Source organism: Oncorhynchus gorbuscha, linkage group LG17 (assembly GCF_021184085.1).
Source record: "Oncorhynchus gorbuscha isolate QuinsamMale2020 ecotype Even-year linkage group LG17, OgorEven_v1.0, whole genome shotgun sequence".
NCBI classification, from domain to species: Eukaryota; Metazoa; Chordata; class Actinopteri; order Salmoniformes; family Salmonidae; genus Oncorhynchus; species Oncorhynchus gorbuscha.
Window position 1 is genome coordinate 29,133,927 of NC_060189.1, and position 17,087 is coordinate 29,151,013.

A 17,087-nucleotide genomic window follows, 5' to 3' on the forward strand; every position below is an offset into this window, starting at 1 on the left:
GGAGGTGTGCTGGGTCATTGTCCTGTTGAAAAACAAATTATAGTCTCACTAAGCCAAAACCAGATGGGATGGCATATTGCTGCAGAATGCTGTGGTAGCTAGCCACACTGGTTAAGTGTGCCTTGAATTCTAAATAAATCACTGACAGTGTCACCAGCAAAACACCATCACACCTCCTGCTTCATGGTGGGAACCACACATGCGGAGATCTTCCGTTCACCTACTCTGAGTCTCACAAAGACACAGCGGTTGGAATCAAAAATAAAATATTTGGTTTCATCAGACCAAAGGACAGATTTCCACCAGTCTAATGTCCATTGCTCATGTTTCTTTGCCCAAGCAAGTCTCTTCTTCATATTGGTGTCCTTTAGTAGTGGTTTCTTTGCAGCAATTTGACCATTAAGGCCTGATTCACACAGTTGATGTTGAGATGTGAATGTTACTTGAACACCGAAGCATTTATTTGGCTGGTAACGCTAATGAACTCTGGGTCTTCCTTTCCTGTGGCGGTCCTCATGTACTTTAGATTTGTGTGTGTTGTGAAATTGTTGGATATTACTGCACCGTTAGAGCTAGAAACACAAGCATTTCATATCATCTGCTAAACGTATGTGAAATTTGATTTGAGAGTCAGTTTCATCATAGAGCTTGATGATTTTTGCGACTGCACTTGAAGAAGCATTCAAAGTTTTTGAAATGTTTCGCATTGACTGACCTTCATGTCGTAAAGTAATGATTGTCATTTCTCTTTGCTTAGTTGAGCTGTTCTTTTAAAATATTTTTTTATATATCTTTTGTGTTTAATTTTTCTCCCTAATTTCGTGGTGTCCAATTGTTGTAGTAGCTACTATTTTGTCTCATCGCTACAACTCCCGTACGGGCTCGGGAGAGACGAAGGTTGAAAGTCATGCGTCCTCCGATACACAACCCAACCAAGCCGCACTACTTCTTAACACAGCACGCATCCAACCCGGAAGTCAGCCGCACCAATGTGTCGGAGGAAACACTGTGCACCTGGCAACCTTGGCTAGCGCGCACTGCGCCGGGCCCGCCACAGGAGTCGCTGGTGCGCGATGAGACAATGACATCCCTACCGACTAAGCCCTCCCTAACCCGGACGACGCTAGGCCAATTGTGCGTCGCCCCATGGACCTCCCGGTTACGACAGAGCCTGGGCGTGAACCCACAGTCTCTGATGGCACAGTGCCCTTAACCACTGCGCCACCCGGGAGGCCAGTTGAGCTGTTCTTGCCATAATATGGACTTAGCCCTATTTGGTAAATTACCATCTTCTGTATACCACCCCTACCTTGTCACAACACAGCTGATTGGCTCAAACGCATTAAGAAGGAAAGAAATTCCGCAAATCAACTTTTAAAAAGGCACACATGTTAATTGAAATGTATTCCAGGTGGCTACCTCATGACTGGTTGAGAGAATGCCAGGAGTGTTCAAAGCTGTAATCAAGGCAAAGGGTGGCTACTTTGAAGAATCTCAATATAAAATAAATACAAATTGTTAACACTTTTTTGTTTTCTACATGATTCCATATGTGTTATTTAATAGTTTTGTCTTCACTATTATTCTACAATGTAGAAAATAATAAAAAGTAAAACCCTTGAATGAGTAGGTGTGCCCAAACTTTTGACTGATATTGAATATAGATTATTTTATTGTTGTTGCTCAGAAAACTTGGGGTCCAAATACAATCCTGTTGGGGAACCCTGCCCTATACCATCTCTCTTTAGAGCAATTTCAATACTACATAAAGTGCTTTCATGGTGGTTAACAAAAGCTTTTTTATTTTGTATTTGACAGGTTGTGGAGTTGATCTCAAGTGCCATTGGTGACTTGGTGCAGGGAATCTACCATGAGATGCCCAACAGTTTGGAGGTAAGACCATTTCCATACCAGGGACAGTGTAACTAGTTAGCTGTAAACTCACCTAAACAAACTGCACTGTCAATTTAGGAGTCTACAATATCACCATGTTCAACCTGCAGATCGATGTGCCTCAGAGGAGTCTTAACATACGCTACATCAATGGGCCACACAGTGCATTCTGGGACAAGGGGCGCTCTCCTTCAAGGAGTGAATGGGTGTCTATTGGGCACTAGCTCAAAGACCCAACATTAGCTCGAATTTCGTCAACAAGAAGTACAACATTACAAATCCTTTCTGAGATGTTAGATAATTAACTTGCTCTCTGTAATATCGAATAGCTTTGGAATCATGACATTACGTACTTTCGAGGAACATAGGCACGTTTCTTCGACATATACACCGACTTTGAGAAGGGATTGCGTGACGAATAGCTTAGCAACCATGTGAAATATAATATTTACATAAATATTCAGCCCCTTTAGATATGAGACTTGAAATTGAGCTCAGGTTCATCCTGTTTCCATTGATCATCCTTGATGTTTCTACAACTTGATTGGAGTCCACCTGTGGTAAATTCAATTGATTGGACATGATTTGGAAAGGCACTCATTTAATCCTTTTTAGAATAAGGCTGTAACAAAATGTGGAAAAAGTCAAGGGGTCTGAATACACTGTAAGAAGGGCCTTCGTCAGGGAGGTGACCAAGAACCCAATGGACACTCATACAGAGCTCCAGAGTTCCTCTGTGGAGATGGGAGAACCTTAAACAAGGACAACCATCTCTGTAGCACTCCACCAATCAAGCCTTTATGGTAGAATGCCCAGACAGAAGCCACTCCCTCAGTAAAAGACATGACAGCCCACTTGGAGTTTGTCAAGTCACCTAAAGGACTCTGACTATAAAAAACAAGATTCTCTGGGTGCCAAGCATCATGTCTGGAGGAAACCTGGCACCATCCCTACGGTGAAGCATGGTGATGGCAGCATCATGCCGTGGGGATATTTTTCAGCGGCAGGGACTGGGAGACTGTTCTTTGACTCGATGCTGACTAAAGTACATAGAGATCTTTGATGAAAATCTGCTCAGGACCTCAGACTGGTTCGAATGTTCATCTTGCAACAGGACAACAACTCTAAGCACACAGCCAAGACAACGCAGGAGTGGCTTCGGGACAAGTCTCTGAATGTCCTTGATTGGCCCAGCCAGAGCCTGGACTTGAACCCAATCTAACATCTCTGGAGAGACCTGAAAATAGCTGCGCAGTGACGCTCCCCATCTAACTTGAGAGGATCTGCAGAGAAGAATGGGAGAAACTCCCCGAATACAGGTCTGCCAAGCTTGTAGCATCACACCCAAGAAGACACGAGGCTGTAATCGCTGCTAAAACGTGCTTCAACAAAGTACAAAGTAAAGGGTCTGAATACTTACATACATTTATATTTTTGTTTTTTTTATTTCTAATAAATTTGCAAACATTGTATACAGTGGCTTCAGAAGGTGTTCATACCCCTTATTCCACATTTTGTGGATTCAAAATTGATCAAATAGATTTGGGATAGGCCTCCCTGGGTTCGCGCCCAGGCTCTGTCGCAGCCGGCCGCGACCGGTAGATCCTTGGCCAGTAGGGATATCCTTGTCTCATCGCGCAATAGCGCCTCCTGTGGCGGGCCGGGCGCAGTGCACGCTAACCAGGTCGCCAGGTGCACGGTGTTTCCTCCGACACATTGGTGCGGCTTGGTTAGGTTGTGTTTCGGAGGACACATGACTCTCGATCTTCATCTCTCCCGAGCCCATACGGGAGTTGTAGCGATCTTGACTTCATCTCCCCCGAGCCCGTACAGGAGTTGTAGCGATGAGACAAGATAGTAGCTACTAACAATTGGATACAGCAAAAAGGGGGTAAAAAAATAAAAAAGATTTAATAGGATGAGTTGGCTGCAGAGTAAAGGAAAAGCAGCCAACAAGTACTTAGCATATATGAGAACTCCTTTTAGGCTGTTGGAAGAGCTACCTCATGTAGCTGGTTGAGAGAATGCCAAGAGTGTGCAAAGCTGTCATCAAGGCATAGGGTGGCTACTTTGAAGAATCTCACATATATTTTGATTTGTTTAACACCTTTTTGGTTACTAAATGATTCCAAGTGGGTTGTTTTATAATTTGTCTTCACTATTATTGTAAAAATTAAGAAACGTGTGTGTGTGTGTGTGTGTGTGTGTGATGTACTGTATTAACAGTTAACATGTCTGGAAACTAAATCAAATATGTAAACATGAGTGATGGGAAAGGTCATAAGATTTTGCACCAAAATCATCACAAATCAAGAGATTGCAAAAACAACAGGTGGTACAGGAGGCATAAATAGCCTACATTGTCACCAGTTTGAGGAAACTTTCAATTATAATATACAATAGGCACAATGAGAGATGCGCATAGTAATATGTTGTATGGCTTCTTCGGGAATATGAACTCAGCCAGAAAAGGTAAGGAATTTATTCCGCAAAGTTTGGACACCTACTCATTCAAGGGTTTTCTTTATATTTTTACAGTAATAGTGAAGACATCAAAGCTATGAAATAACACACATGGAATCATGTATTAACCATAAGTGTTAAACAAATCAAAATCTTTTCTATTTGAGATTCTTTAAAGTAGCCACCCTTTGACTTAACGACAGCTTTGCACAGTCTTGGTATTCTCTCAACCAGTTTCACCTGGAATGCTTTTCCAACAGTCTTGAAGGAGTTCCCACATATACTGAGCACTTGTTGGCTGCTTTCCCTTCACTCTGCAGTCCAACTCATTCATCCCAAACCATCTCAATTGGGTTTAGATCGGGTGATTTGTGGAGCCCAGGTCATCTGATGCAGCACTCCATCACTCTCCTTGGTTAAATAGCACTTACACAGCCTGGAAGTGTGTTTTGGGTCATTGTCCTGTTGAAAAACAAATGATAGTGAGACTAAGCGCAAACCAGATGGGATGGTGTATCACTGCAGAATGCTGTGGTAGCCATGCTGGTTAAGTGTGCCTTGAATTCTAAATAAATCACTGACAGTGTCACCAGCAAAGCACCCTCACGCCACCACCTCCATGGTAAGAACCACACATGCAAAGATATTCCGTTCACCTACTCTGCATCTCACAGACACTGTGCTTCGAACCAAAAATCTCAATTTGGACTCTGACCAAACAACATAATTCCACCAGTATAATGTGCATTGCTTGTGTTTCTTGGCCCCAAGCAAGTCTCTTTTTATTATTGGTGTTCTTTAGTAGTGGTTTCTTTGCAGCTGGATGGAAGGTGGTCTACTAAGCTAACATATGGAATTATTTAAAGATTTTCGGGATGGTCTGATTAACACTGCTGTAGCTCGGCCACCTTCCACCGCAGATGCGGAAGGCCAACATAAACGGATGCGATGGTTTGAGACGCAGCCCATGCAAATCAAATATTTTTAGCTTAAATTAATAATATATAATATTAAATTGACATTTATTTTATAATGTTACGCACAGGTGCATCAAGGCTCTTAAGGATTTTAAACTGCGCTTTGGATCGTATCAAATAGAGCAAAATACTTGAAATAGCTTATCTATTTACTACTGTGAAGTGTGTCCAATTAAATGAATGATGGGACGAATGGTAGCCTATCCTAACTTGTTCTAGGCTTATAGGCTATTTCGCCAATAGGAAACCATCACAGAAAAGGTGAGAGATTTATTCTGCAATGTTCATGGAAATAAAATAAATGATAGGAAATAGATGCCTATTTCTAATTATTTTAGAATGCAAAGATGAAAATGTTTTGCTCTTTGACTAACAGCAAATTATTGCATCTTATTCTATTAAGAGACTTGTTTTTTTTGTCATTAATAAGAGTGTCATCATATATTTCTGCAAAAGGCTACTACTGGAATAAAAATGTACTTGGGAACACAATGGGAACAGTCAGAACTGAATACATAACGTTTGATGTAAACTTTCAGGACAAGAGCCTGACTGATGACATCAACATGGTTACGTGGGAGGAGCAGAGGTTCTTGTCCCATGGTGCCTTGCTGGCGAAAAGCTGTCAGGCAGCAATGGAGCTCGCCAAACATGACAAAGATGCCCAAGGACTGGCCTACAAATACGGCAAGCATCTATCACTGGGCCACAAGGCAAGTACTGCATATTATGACTCGTGGGTTTCGTCTTTATAATAATTCAATAATGATGAGACTGAAGGGGCCTCCTGAGTGGCGCAGCGGTTTGAGACCATGCTAGAGGCATCACTACAGACCCGTGTTCGATCCCAGGCTGTCATACAAAGCACTGTGATTGGGCGGCGCACAATTGACCCAGCCACATCCGGGTTAGGGGAGGGTTCGGCCGGGAGGGCTTTACTTGGGTCATCGTGCTCTTGCGACTCCTTGTGGTGGGCCGGGCGCATGCAGGCTGACCTTGGTCTTCAGGTGAGCGGTGATTCCTCCGACACATTGGGGCAGTTGGCAAGCGGCTTAAGCGGGCGGGTGATGGGTCATGTTTCGGGATGCATGACTCGACTTTCGCCGCCCAAGCCCATTGGGGAGTTGCAGAGATGAGACTAGATCGAACTGGGGATGGGCAAAAAATTACGAGACCGAAGACAGGAATCAGTTCAACCATTATCTAGAACAGGGATGGGCAACTTTTAAAGAGTGGTGCGGGCCACTCATCATGAGGGTCTGCAGTGGCTCGGGGGTTTGTGTATCCGTACACACACAAGCAGTCAGAGCCGACCCCAGAGCCGACCCTCCCTCCCCCACCTAGAGGAGCAAAACTTTATAGCTGCCCCCGTCTTGACAGCGGAGGTCTTTTTTTAAAAATTGAGTTAATTTCCTGCAATTTTACTCATTTCGCCATGGGGCGGTGAGAACATGGTTGCAGTTTAATATCTGAGTACCTTTTTGTAGAGGGTACTATGCTGCATACAGACCCTGCTGTGCACTCAATGCTGCGGGGAAACTGAAGTGAGCTTTAGCCTATTGTCTGTTTGTTTGAGTCTTATAAAAAAAGAAAATGTAACATTGTCTATTTGCTGCTTTTCAATCAATCATATAGCTGTTCTTTAGGCTGTTGCCTAAGATAAATGTGTTCATACGGGCAGAATATTATATTTTGTAGCGTAGGCGGCTGAATTTATGAAAATAACCAGTTCATGTGAAAATATTCAGATCTGGTAAAAGGCTGACATTTGGTTGTTTCAATCAAATAAAACAGACTGTCACATGACAATAGAAATGGAAACTGATTTTAGAGACAAAGTAACAATAGCCTCTACAATTAAAGGGATCAGAGTCCATCTTATTGGGCTCTTACCCTTATTTATATCTTTCAAATTCAAATTTAGTTTAAAAGCCCACTAGGCTACTCATTTGTTGCATTAAATGTTTTTGGATAATAGAAAGGAACATGCTGTTGGGTGTTAATGCAATAGCCTATCCTACACAATTGCACACAGTACCCTACTGTACCCGGTGTCCAATCCGATACACAGAAACATATGAAAACATAACCTTGATGCATTCTCTGTTGAATCTTCTAGACCCTTCTGTAACTCGAGCAGATAATCAACAAATGTAGGGTTATTGGATTGGATCCAACACGGATCATAACTGCCTTCACTGGCGCAACAAACGAGACATCAACATATTCTGGACATTCTTCTCAACGCTGTTTTGGCATCATGTGCTGTGTCACTTGACTGTCATTCAGAAACATATATTTTCTGGATCAGCTGATGATGGCCTAACTAAACAGCTGGATACTACATGTGCATCCAACAAGTTGGTCTAGCCTACCATAGCCTATGGAAGAACCACGAAAGTTAGGTGACTTTCGGTTAGAAGCATTCGATTTTGCAACTGCATTCTTCACTTTGGATTTACCAAGTTTGATTTATTCTGTCTAAGAGGAATGCAACATTTTTATTTATACAATATTCTGCCCATATTTTTATTTTAGTGCATAAGGGAACCAATATATGAGAACCTTCAGACTGGTTTCAACATGTTTCCTCATGGAGCCATTGCATTTGATTTATTTTACTCAATATTCTGCCCATATGAATTAATTTATATAAAATATTTTATCCATTTTAGCGAATTTATTTTCGGACATAAGTGAACCAATATATGAGAGCCTTCAGACTGGTTTAAACCAGTGGCAGGTCTAGACCATTTCAACTGGGGAGGGCCAAGCTGGGGCCAGTTGTACTGTTAGAGGGGCCAGTTATATTAGACGTTATTGTTTTCTTCACTGCATTGCAGGCAAAAGACCATGTTCATAATAATCATCGTTGCCACTGTCTAATAACGGATGTAAAAAAAAGAACGATAGCAAAAATGATTTCATACTCCACATTTAGGGGGGCCACAAGGGGGTCCAAAATTGTCACAGGGGCACTGCCCCCCCCCCCCCCCCCCCAGAACCGTCACTGGTTTAAGCAAGTTTCCTCACGGCGCAACCAAGTTGTTCCCCAGCCTGCGTGTGTGCGCGGGTGAAAAAGTTGCCGACAAAGGAGTTTGCTTCTGCTGTAAAATATTACTCATTACTGCGGTGGTTCGCAGAGTGACTAACAATGGGTGGCCCCCTGGTCAGTAATTCGACCATGATTACTACAAATTGAGATCGCTGGCCGCTAGACTAACTTGCCAGTCAAAACAAAATGTAGTTGACATGGGCTAATTGAGTGACTGTCAGTGACTGACATAACAAGAGGAAAAACTGCTGATGCACAATCAAATTTAGAAATTGAATGAATTCTGCTATTCTAAGTTAACTAAGTTAAGACCCGACTTCCCAAAAACATTTAACATTATTACTGATCTACGGGCCTACAAAAGGGACCAGTTGCACATCCCTGATCTAGAATGTGCTTGGTCTCAACACATACAACCCCCATGATGCTCCGCTGCCCAACCCCCAATATACCACATCTCTTCCCCTTCCTACCTATATTGTCCCCATTATGAACAATAGTCCTGAGAAGCTGACTACTGGTGGATCTGTCGGTGTTGCAGGACCAGTCTGAGCAATAACTCTAGCAGGAACCCACTTTGGTCAGTTGAGGTAGTTTCTCCAGGATTGAAAGCTCTGTCTTTTGTTCTCAGTTCACAACGTTCGACTTGACTCTCCTGTTGACGTCACACTCCTTTTCCTTCTGAGGTTTGAGTAGGTCGAAGCTTGTGCTTAGCACTCTCTTCATAAGTAGCAAAGCAGGGAAGCCTTGTTTGTTGCATGAGGCTTGTTCCTTTAGGATAGTAGGACGCTGTTCAAGCGTTGGTGCAACGTCCCTTGACCATAACACTTTCAATGCATTTTTCATGGTCTGTATGAACCTCAACCCAAGCCAGTTTATAGATGGATGATACGGGGCGGGCCTGATGTGCTATACGCCATTCACCTGTATGAATGTAGCCATTTATTGGGACACTAGCTGTGGTCCGTTGTCGCCAACGAGTAGGAGTGGTGATCCGAACAGACTACACTCCCCCAAGTTTCTCGATGGTGTTCTCTGCAGTAGTAGACCTCATGATGGTAACATCTGGCTACTTGCTATGAGCATCCACAACCACAAACATGGTCTTCAAATGGACCTGCGAAGATGCGTTGCCACGCCTCTGGCCAATCCCACGGATGAAGAGGTGCAATTTGAGGTATATTTGCAAACCTTCTGACATGAGGAACACGCTTTTTCCTCCATCCAGTCCATCAGAGGTAGCTTTGTGCGATTACCTGAGTGTAGCTGGTGCATTTTCCACTTGTCTGGAGCAGAAGTCCACTTGGCGGGACTCTGGCTTGACCACAGGTAGTGGTAACCTGGAAGAACTGCAATGCAGATGGACTGGCAGAGGTCGATCTTGCTGAACTTTTGAATTGGTCTGATGAAACCAAGATTGAACTCTTCAGCCTGAACACCAATGATCACGTCTGGAAGAAACCTGGCACCATCCCTACGGTGAAGCATGGTGGCAGTCTCATGCTGTGGGGATGTTTTCAGCGGCAAGGACTGGGAGACAAGTCAAGATCGAGTAAAAGATGAACGGAACAAAGTACAGAGAGATCCTTGATGAAGACCTGCTCCAGAGCACTCGGGACCTGAGACTGAGGTGAAGGTTCACCTTCCAACAGGACAATGACCCTAAGCACACAGCCAAGACAACGCAGGAGTGGCTTCGGGTCAAGTCTCTCAATGGCCTTGACCTTGAGGGGCCCAGCCAGAGCCCAGATTTAAACCCGATCGAACATCTGGAGAAACCTGAAAATAGCTGTGCAGCGACGCTCTGCATCCAACCTGACAGAGCTTGAGTGAATCTGCAGAAGAAAATGGGAGAAACTCCCCAAATACAGGTGTGCCACGCTTGTAGCATCATACTCAAGGCTGTAATTATTGTCAATGGGGCTTCAAAGTACTCAGTCTGAAGACTTATGTAATCATTTTTTATAATGTAAAAACTGTTTTTTTAGACTTTGTCATTATGGGTTGTTATTTGTAGCTTGATGAAGACAAAAACATTTTTTTAGCATGAGGCTGTTAAGTAACAATGTGGGAAAAGTCGAGGGGTCTGAATGCACTGTATATACAAATCTAGGTGGATACCCCTTCAAATTTGTAGATCCGGCTATTTCAGCCACACCTGTTGCAGACAGGTGTATAAAATCAAGCACACAGCCATGCAATCTCCATCGTCAAACAATTGCAAGAGAATGGCCTTACTGAAGAGCTCAGACTTTCAACATGGTGCCGTCATAGGATGCCACCTTTCCAATAAGTCAGTTAGTCAAATTTCTGCCCTGTTAGGCCACACAAGCTCACATAACGGGACCGCCAAGTGCTAAATCGTGTAGTGCGTAAGAACCGTACATCTTCGGTTGCAACACACATTACCGAGTTCCAAACTGCATATGGAAGCAACGACAACACGAGAAATGTCTGTGGCCGAGCTGACTCACACGAGACTAAGATCACCATGCGTAATGCCAAGTGTCGGCTGGAGTGGTGTAAAGCTCACTGCCATTGGATTGTGGAGCAATTGAAACACGTTCTCTGTATTGATGAACCACGCTTCATCTGGCAGTCTGACGGACAAATCTCGGTTTGGCAGATGCCAGGAGAATGCTTCCTGCCCCAATGCAGTGTCAAATGTGAAGTTTGATGGTGGAGGAATAATGGTCTGGGGCTGTTTTTCATGGTTCGTGCTAGGCCCCCTGTTCCAGTGAAGGGAAATCTTAATGCAACAGCATACAATTACATTCTAAACAATTCTGGGAATCCAACTTTGTAGCACCAGTTGGAAGGTCCTTCCCTGTTTCAGCAGTGCCCAGGTGCACAAAGTGGGGTCCATACAGAAATGGTTTGTCAAGATTGGTGTGGAAGAACATGACTGGCCTGCACAGAGCTCTGACCTCAACCCCATCAAACACTTTTGGGTTCAATTGAACCACCGACTGCGGGGTAGGCCTAATCGCTCAACATCAGTGCCCGACCTCACTAATGCTCGTGTGGCTGAATGGAAGCAAGTCCCCACAGCAATGTTCCAACCTCTAGTGGAGAAACCTTCCCAGAAGAGTGGAGGCTATTGTTGGGGACCAACTCCATATTAATGCCCATGATTTTGGAATGAGATGGTCAACGAGCAGGTGTCCACATGCTTTTGATTATGCAGTATATGTTCTTACGAACTCGTCTGTAATGCAGTGTATGTCCTTACGAACTCCTAGTCCGTAGTCCTTCAATCTCTGTAAGGTCGTATCCAAGTTCAGGAGATGGTCTTCTTCGTCTTTCCCGGTAACGAGGTGTCATCCAGGTAGCATTGTACTCCTGGCAAGATCTTGTCATTCACCCTCTAGAACAGCGCTGGCGCACTTGGGATTCCAAATGGTAGATGAGAGTACTTGAAGAGCCTCTTGTGTGTCACGATGGTCAGAAGCTCCTTTGACTTTTCATCCATGTGCACCCGCAAGTAGGCCTGGCAGAGGTCGATCTTGCTGAACTTTTGAACACAGATAATCCTGTGAAAAGTTTGTATGTGTGGTAGCAGATTCTGCTTAGTTGACAACACAGGGTTAATGGTAAAGTTAGTCTCCTCATATCCTAATTCATCCACCTTTTTTAAAGGACTGGTACGATGGGTGTTGCCCATTCACTCACGCTGACCGGCTACAGTATTTTGTTCTTGACTACAGTGTCCAAGTCAGCCTTGACTTTTGGTCTTATAGCATAAGGTATGAGTCGTGCTTTCAGAAATGTTGGTGTGCTGTCTAGCTTAATGCACAGCTTCAATGTAATGTATTTCATGCGACATAACTCTCCATTAAAGACCTCTGATTTTTCAGTTGCAACTCCCTGCACTTTTCCTGATGAACTCAACGACTGAGCATCTTTAGCAGCTAGTTCCATGGACACACGGACTTCAATGTCCTTTGCCAGTGTCAGATTACATGCAGTCAATAGTCTCTTTTGTGTAGCTTCACGCCATAGCCCACATACTATGTCTCTAATGGTGTCATTTAGAACATCATTAAACTCAGTACTCTGATAGCTTCTTTAACGAAGCAGCAAACATTATCACTGATTCTCCCTCTTCCTGATTTCTTCTGTGGAACCTAAACTTTTCAGCGAAGTGTCCTTTCAGTATATCCCCATATGTCTTATCTGGCATGTGTGGCTGTAGCAGACCGCATAGTCAATTAAATGTCTTTAGCCCCATTAAAACTAAAAAATGTAGACACAATTGTCCACATCAATGTCATTTGCAAGAAAAAAATATTCTAACCGTTCTGTATATGAGCTCCACACTTTCATTAAACTGTCCAATGTTCAACAATTATAGCAATTTTTCATTTCTCAATTGGCTCCTGATTGTCACTTACTTTAATATTTTCCTCATCCACTTCACTTGACGTTTCATCCTTAACTTCTCTAGGGTAGGGGGCAGCATTTGGAATTTTGGATGAAAAGAGTCCCCAAATTAAACTGCCTTCTACTCAGGGCCAGAAGATAGGATATGCATATAATTGGTAGATTTGGATAGAAAACACTAAAGTTTCCAAAACTGTTAAAATAGTGTCTGTGTATAACCAAACTGATTTGGCAGGCGAAAACCTGAGAGAAATCCATTCAGGAAGTGGGACATTTTTAAAATTCAATGCCATTACAGTAGCTATTGACTTTGGACTCAAATTGCCGTTCCTATGCCTTCCACTAGATGTCAACAGTCTTTAGAAATTGTTTCAGGCTTGTATTCTGAAAAATGAGGGAGTAAGAGCAGTCTGAATGCGTGGACCCTGCCGTGTCAGAGCTTTTTCATGCACGGGACCGAGAGAGTGCCTTTTCTTGTTTACCTTTTATATTGATGAGGTTATTGTCCGGTTGAAATATTATCGATTTATTTAGGCTAAAAGCAACCTGAGGATTGATTATGAACATCATTTGAAATGTTTCTACAAACTTTATGGAAACTATTTGGATTTTTTGTCTCCCTGTTGTGACTGCGTTTGAGCCTGTGGATTACTGAAGAAAACACGCAAACAAAACTGAGGTTTTTGGATATAAAGAGATTTTATCGAACAAAATGAACATTTTGTTGAATAAAGTCATGTCTTCTGAGTGCAACCATATGAAGATCATCAAAAGTAAATGATTAATTTTATCTCTATTTCTGACTTGTGTAACTTCTTTGTATGTAATGATTTGTCTGCTGGGCTATGTGCTCAAATAATCGTAAGGTATGCTTTCGCCGTAGAAGTTAATCTTTAAACCTATGTAAAATAGTTGTATCTTTTCTGAATTATTATAATAACTATTTCTGTATTCGAATTTGGCGCTCTGCAATCTCACTGGATGTTGGCCAGGTGGGACGCTAGCGTCCCACATACCCTATAGGTTAATTTCCCTAGTTCCTCCTCGCATGCCTATTCCTCCCCTTTTAATCACTTTGTTTCCTCGCTTCGAAGTCCGTCTCAAATCCTTTTCTGCCATCCATGACAATGCAAACTCTCTCTCTCTTAGCTAGCTCGACTATGCACTTGCCTCTACTAGCAAAACATTGTCCTAACATTAGCCTTAAACTTGTTAAAACCGACTTCTTCCAGACAGAATAGTTCCCATAGGTTCAGTCTCATTGCCAATGTTTAGTTGTTTTATAATGAGACGGGAATCAATTCAACCATTTATCTAGAACATGCTCAGTCTCAACACATAAAGCCCCATGATGCTATGCGGCACAACCCCAATACACCACACTGCAGGAAACCTGAAAGATTGGCTTTGCTGAAAAGGAATCATGCTGAAATGTGAAAAGGACATAATAGTACAGCTGATTCAAATAGTCAACTCCTCATCAAGCGTTGATTATTTTAATCAGCTGGGTAACACAACATGCACCCCTTGGGGTCCCCAGGACCAAGTTTGGGAAACGCTGTAGTTGGTGAGATATAACATGTAAGGATCATGATTAGGCTGTCATGACTGACTAATGCTGTCGTTTCCCACTCTTTAGTTGAACTCTGACCTGCAGCCATTTGTGAAGAACAGTTCAGCAGGCCCAGTAACATTCAGTTTGAACTCTGCTCCTGTGGTTTTCCACCGGCAGATTGTGGGGCAGGAGAGATGGCGTTATCAGCTGCAACAGGTACTGAACCACTTATCCCGTGCCATTACTTTTTCCCTGACAGTTTAATTGGTCTGTCTGTCTGTCTGTACACACACACACACATACAGTGGGGCAAAAAAGTATTTAGTCAGCCACCAATTGTGCCAGTTCTATAATTTTCATCATAGGTACACTTCAACTATGACAATGAGGGGGATAAAATCCAGAGAAACACATTGTAGGATTTTTAATGAATTTATTTGCAAATTATGGTGGAAAATAAGTATTTGGTCACCTACAAACAAGCAATATTTCTGGCTCTCACAGACCTGTAACTTCTTCTTTAAGAGGCTCCTCTCTCCTCCACTTGTTACCTGTATTAATGGCACCTGTTTGAACTTGTTATCAGTATAAAAGACACCTGTCCACAACCTCAAACAGTCACACTCCAAACTCCACTATGGCCAAGACCAAACAGCTGTCAAAGGACACCAGAAACAAAATTGTAGACCTGCACCAGGCTGGGAAGACTGAATCTGCAATAGGTAAGCAGCTTGGTTTGAAGAAATCAACTGTGGGAGCAATTATTAGGAAATGGAAGACATACAAGACCACTGATAATCTCCCTCGATCTGGGGCTCCACGCAAGATCTCACCCCGTGGGGTCAAAATGATCACAAGAACGGTGAGCAAAAATCCCAGAACCACAAGGGGGGACCTAGTGAATGACCTGCAGAGAGCTGGGACCAAAGTAACAAAGCCTACCATCAGTAACACACTACGCCGCCAGGGAATCAAATCCTGCAGTGCCAGACGTGTCCCCTTGCTTAAGCCAGCACATGTCCAGGCCCGTCTGAAGTTTGCTAGAAAGCATTTGGATGATCCAGAAGAAGATTGGGAGAATGTCATGTGGTCAGATGAAACCAAAATATAACTTTTTGGTAAAAACTCAACTCGTCGTGTTTGGAGGACAAAGAATGCTGAGTTGCATCCAAAGAACACCATACCTACTGTGAAGCATGGGGGTGGAAACATCATGCTTTGGGGCTGTTTTTCTGCAAAGGGACCAGGACGACTGATCCGTGTAAAGGAAAGGATGAATGGGGCCTTGTATCGTGAGATTTTGAGTGAAAACCTCCTTCCATCAGCAAGGGCATTGAAGATGAAAAGTGGCTGGGTCTTTCAGCATGACAATGATCCCAAACACACCACCCGGGAAACAAAGGAGTGGCTTCGTAAGAAGCATTTCAAGGTCCTGTAGTGGCCTAGCCAGTCTCCAGATCTCAACCCCATAGAAAATCTTTGGAGGGAGTTGAAAGTCCGTGTTGCCCAGCAACAGCCCCAAAACATCACTGCTCTAGAGGAGATCTGCATGGAGGAATGGGCCAAAATACCAGCAACAGTGTGTGAAAACCTTGTGAAGACTTACAGAAAATGTTTGACCTCTGTCATTGCCAACAAAGGGTATATAACGAAGTATTGAGATAAACTTTTGTTATTGACCAAATACTTATTTTCCAGCATAATTTGCAAATAATCTCATTAAAAATCCTACAATGTGATTTTTCTGGTTTGTTTTCTCATTTTGTCTGTCATAGTTGAAGTGTACCTATGATGAAAATTACAGGCCTCTCTCATCTTTAAGTGGGAGAACTTGCACAATTGGTGGCTGACTAAATATTTTTTTGCCCCACTGTGTGTGTATGTGTGATGTATGTATGTATGTGTGTGATGTGTGTGTGTGTGTGTGTGTGTGTGTGTGTGTGTGTGTGTGTGTGTGTGTGTGTGTGTGTATATATACATACATACATACATACATACATACATACATACATACATACATACATACATACATACATACATACATACATACATACATACATACATACATACATACATACATACATACATACATACATACATACATACACAATGTTTCTAATGTTTTGTACACTTGGTGTAGATATTTAACTTGGAGAGATTTGACATACATACATACGTACGTATGTATGTAAAATCTCTCCAAGTTAAATATCTACACCAAGTGTACATACATACATACCAAGTGTACATACATACATACGTATGTATGTAAAATCTCTCCAAGTTAAATATCTACACCAAGTGTACAAAACATTAGGAACACCTTCCTAATATTGAATTGCACCTCCTTTTGCCCTCAGAACAGCCTCAATTCGTCAGGGCATGGTCTCTACAAGTTGTCAAGCGTTCCACAGGGATGCTGGCCCATATAGTCTCCAATGCTTCCCACAGTTGTCAAGTTGGCTGGATGTCCTTTGGGTGGTGGACCATTCTTGAAACATACGGGAAACTGTTGAGTGTGAAAAACCCAGCAGCGTTGCAGTTCTTGCCACAAACCGGTGCACCTGGCACCTACTAACATACCACGTTCAAAGGCCCTTAAGTCTTTTGTTTTGCCCATTCAACCTCTGAATTGTACACATACACAATCAATGTCTCAAGGCTTAAAAATCTTTATTTAACCTGTCTGCTCCCCTTCATCTACACTGTTGAAGTGCATGTCACAAGTGACATCATTAAGGGATCATAGCTTTCACCTGGT

At 42.8% G+C, this 17,087-nt stretch overlaps 1 protein-coding gene across 1 annotated transcript in view; it reads left to right on the forward strand.

Annotated features, from left to right (window-relative positions):
* LOC124002255 (all trans-polyprenyl-diphosphate synthase PDSS2-like) overlaps positions 1-17,087 on the forward strand; it is a 50,463-nt gene that overhangs the window by 30,570 nt on the left and 2,806 nt on the right. Inside the window, exons 4-6 of the mRNA XM_046309625.1 lie at positions 1,819-1,893; positions 5,873-6,046; positions 14,411-14,542. Of these exons, the coding sequence (XP_046165581.1) occupies positions 1,819-1,893; positions 5,873-6,046; positions 14,411-14,542 (381 nt within the window). The remainder of the gene's footprint in view (positions 1-1,818; positions 1,894-5,872; positions 6,047-14,410; positions 14,543-17,087) is intronic.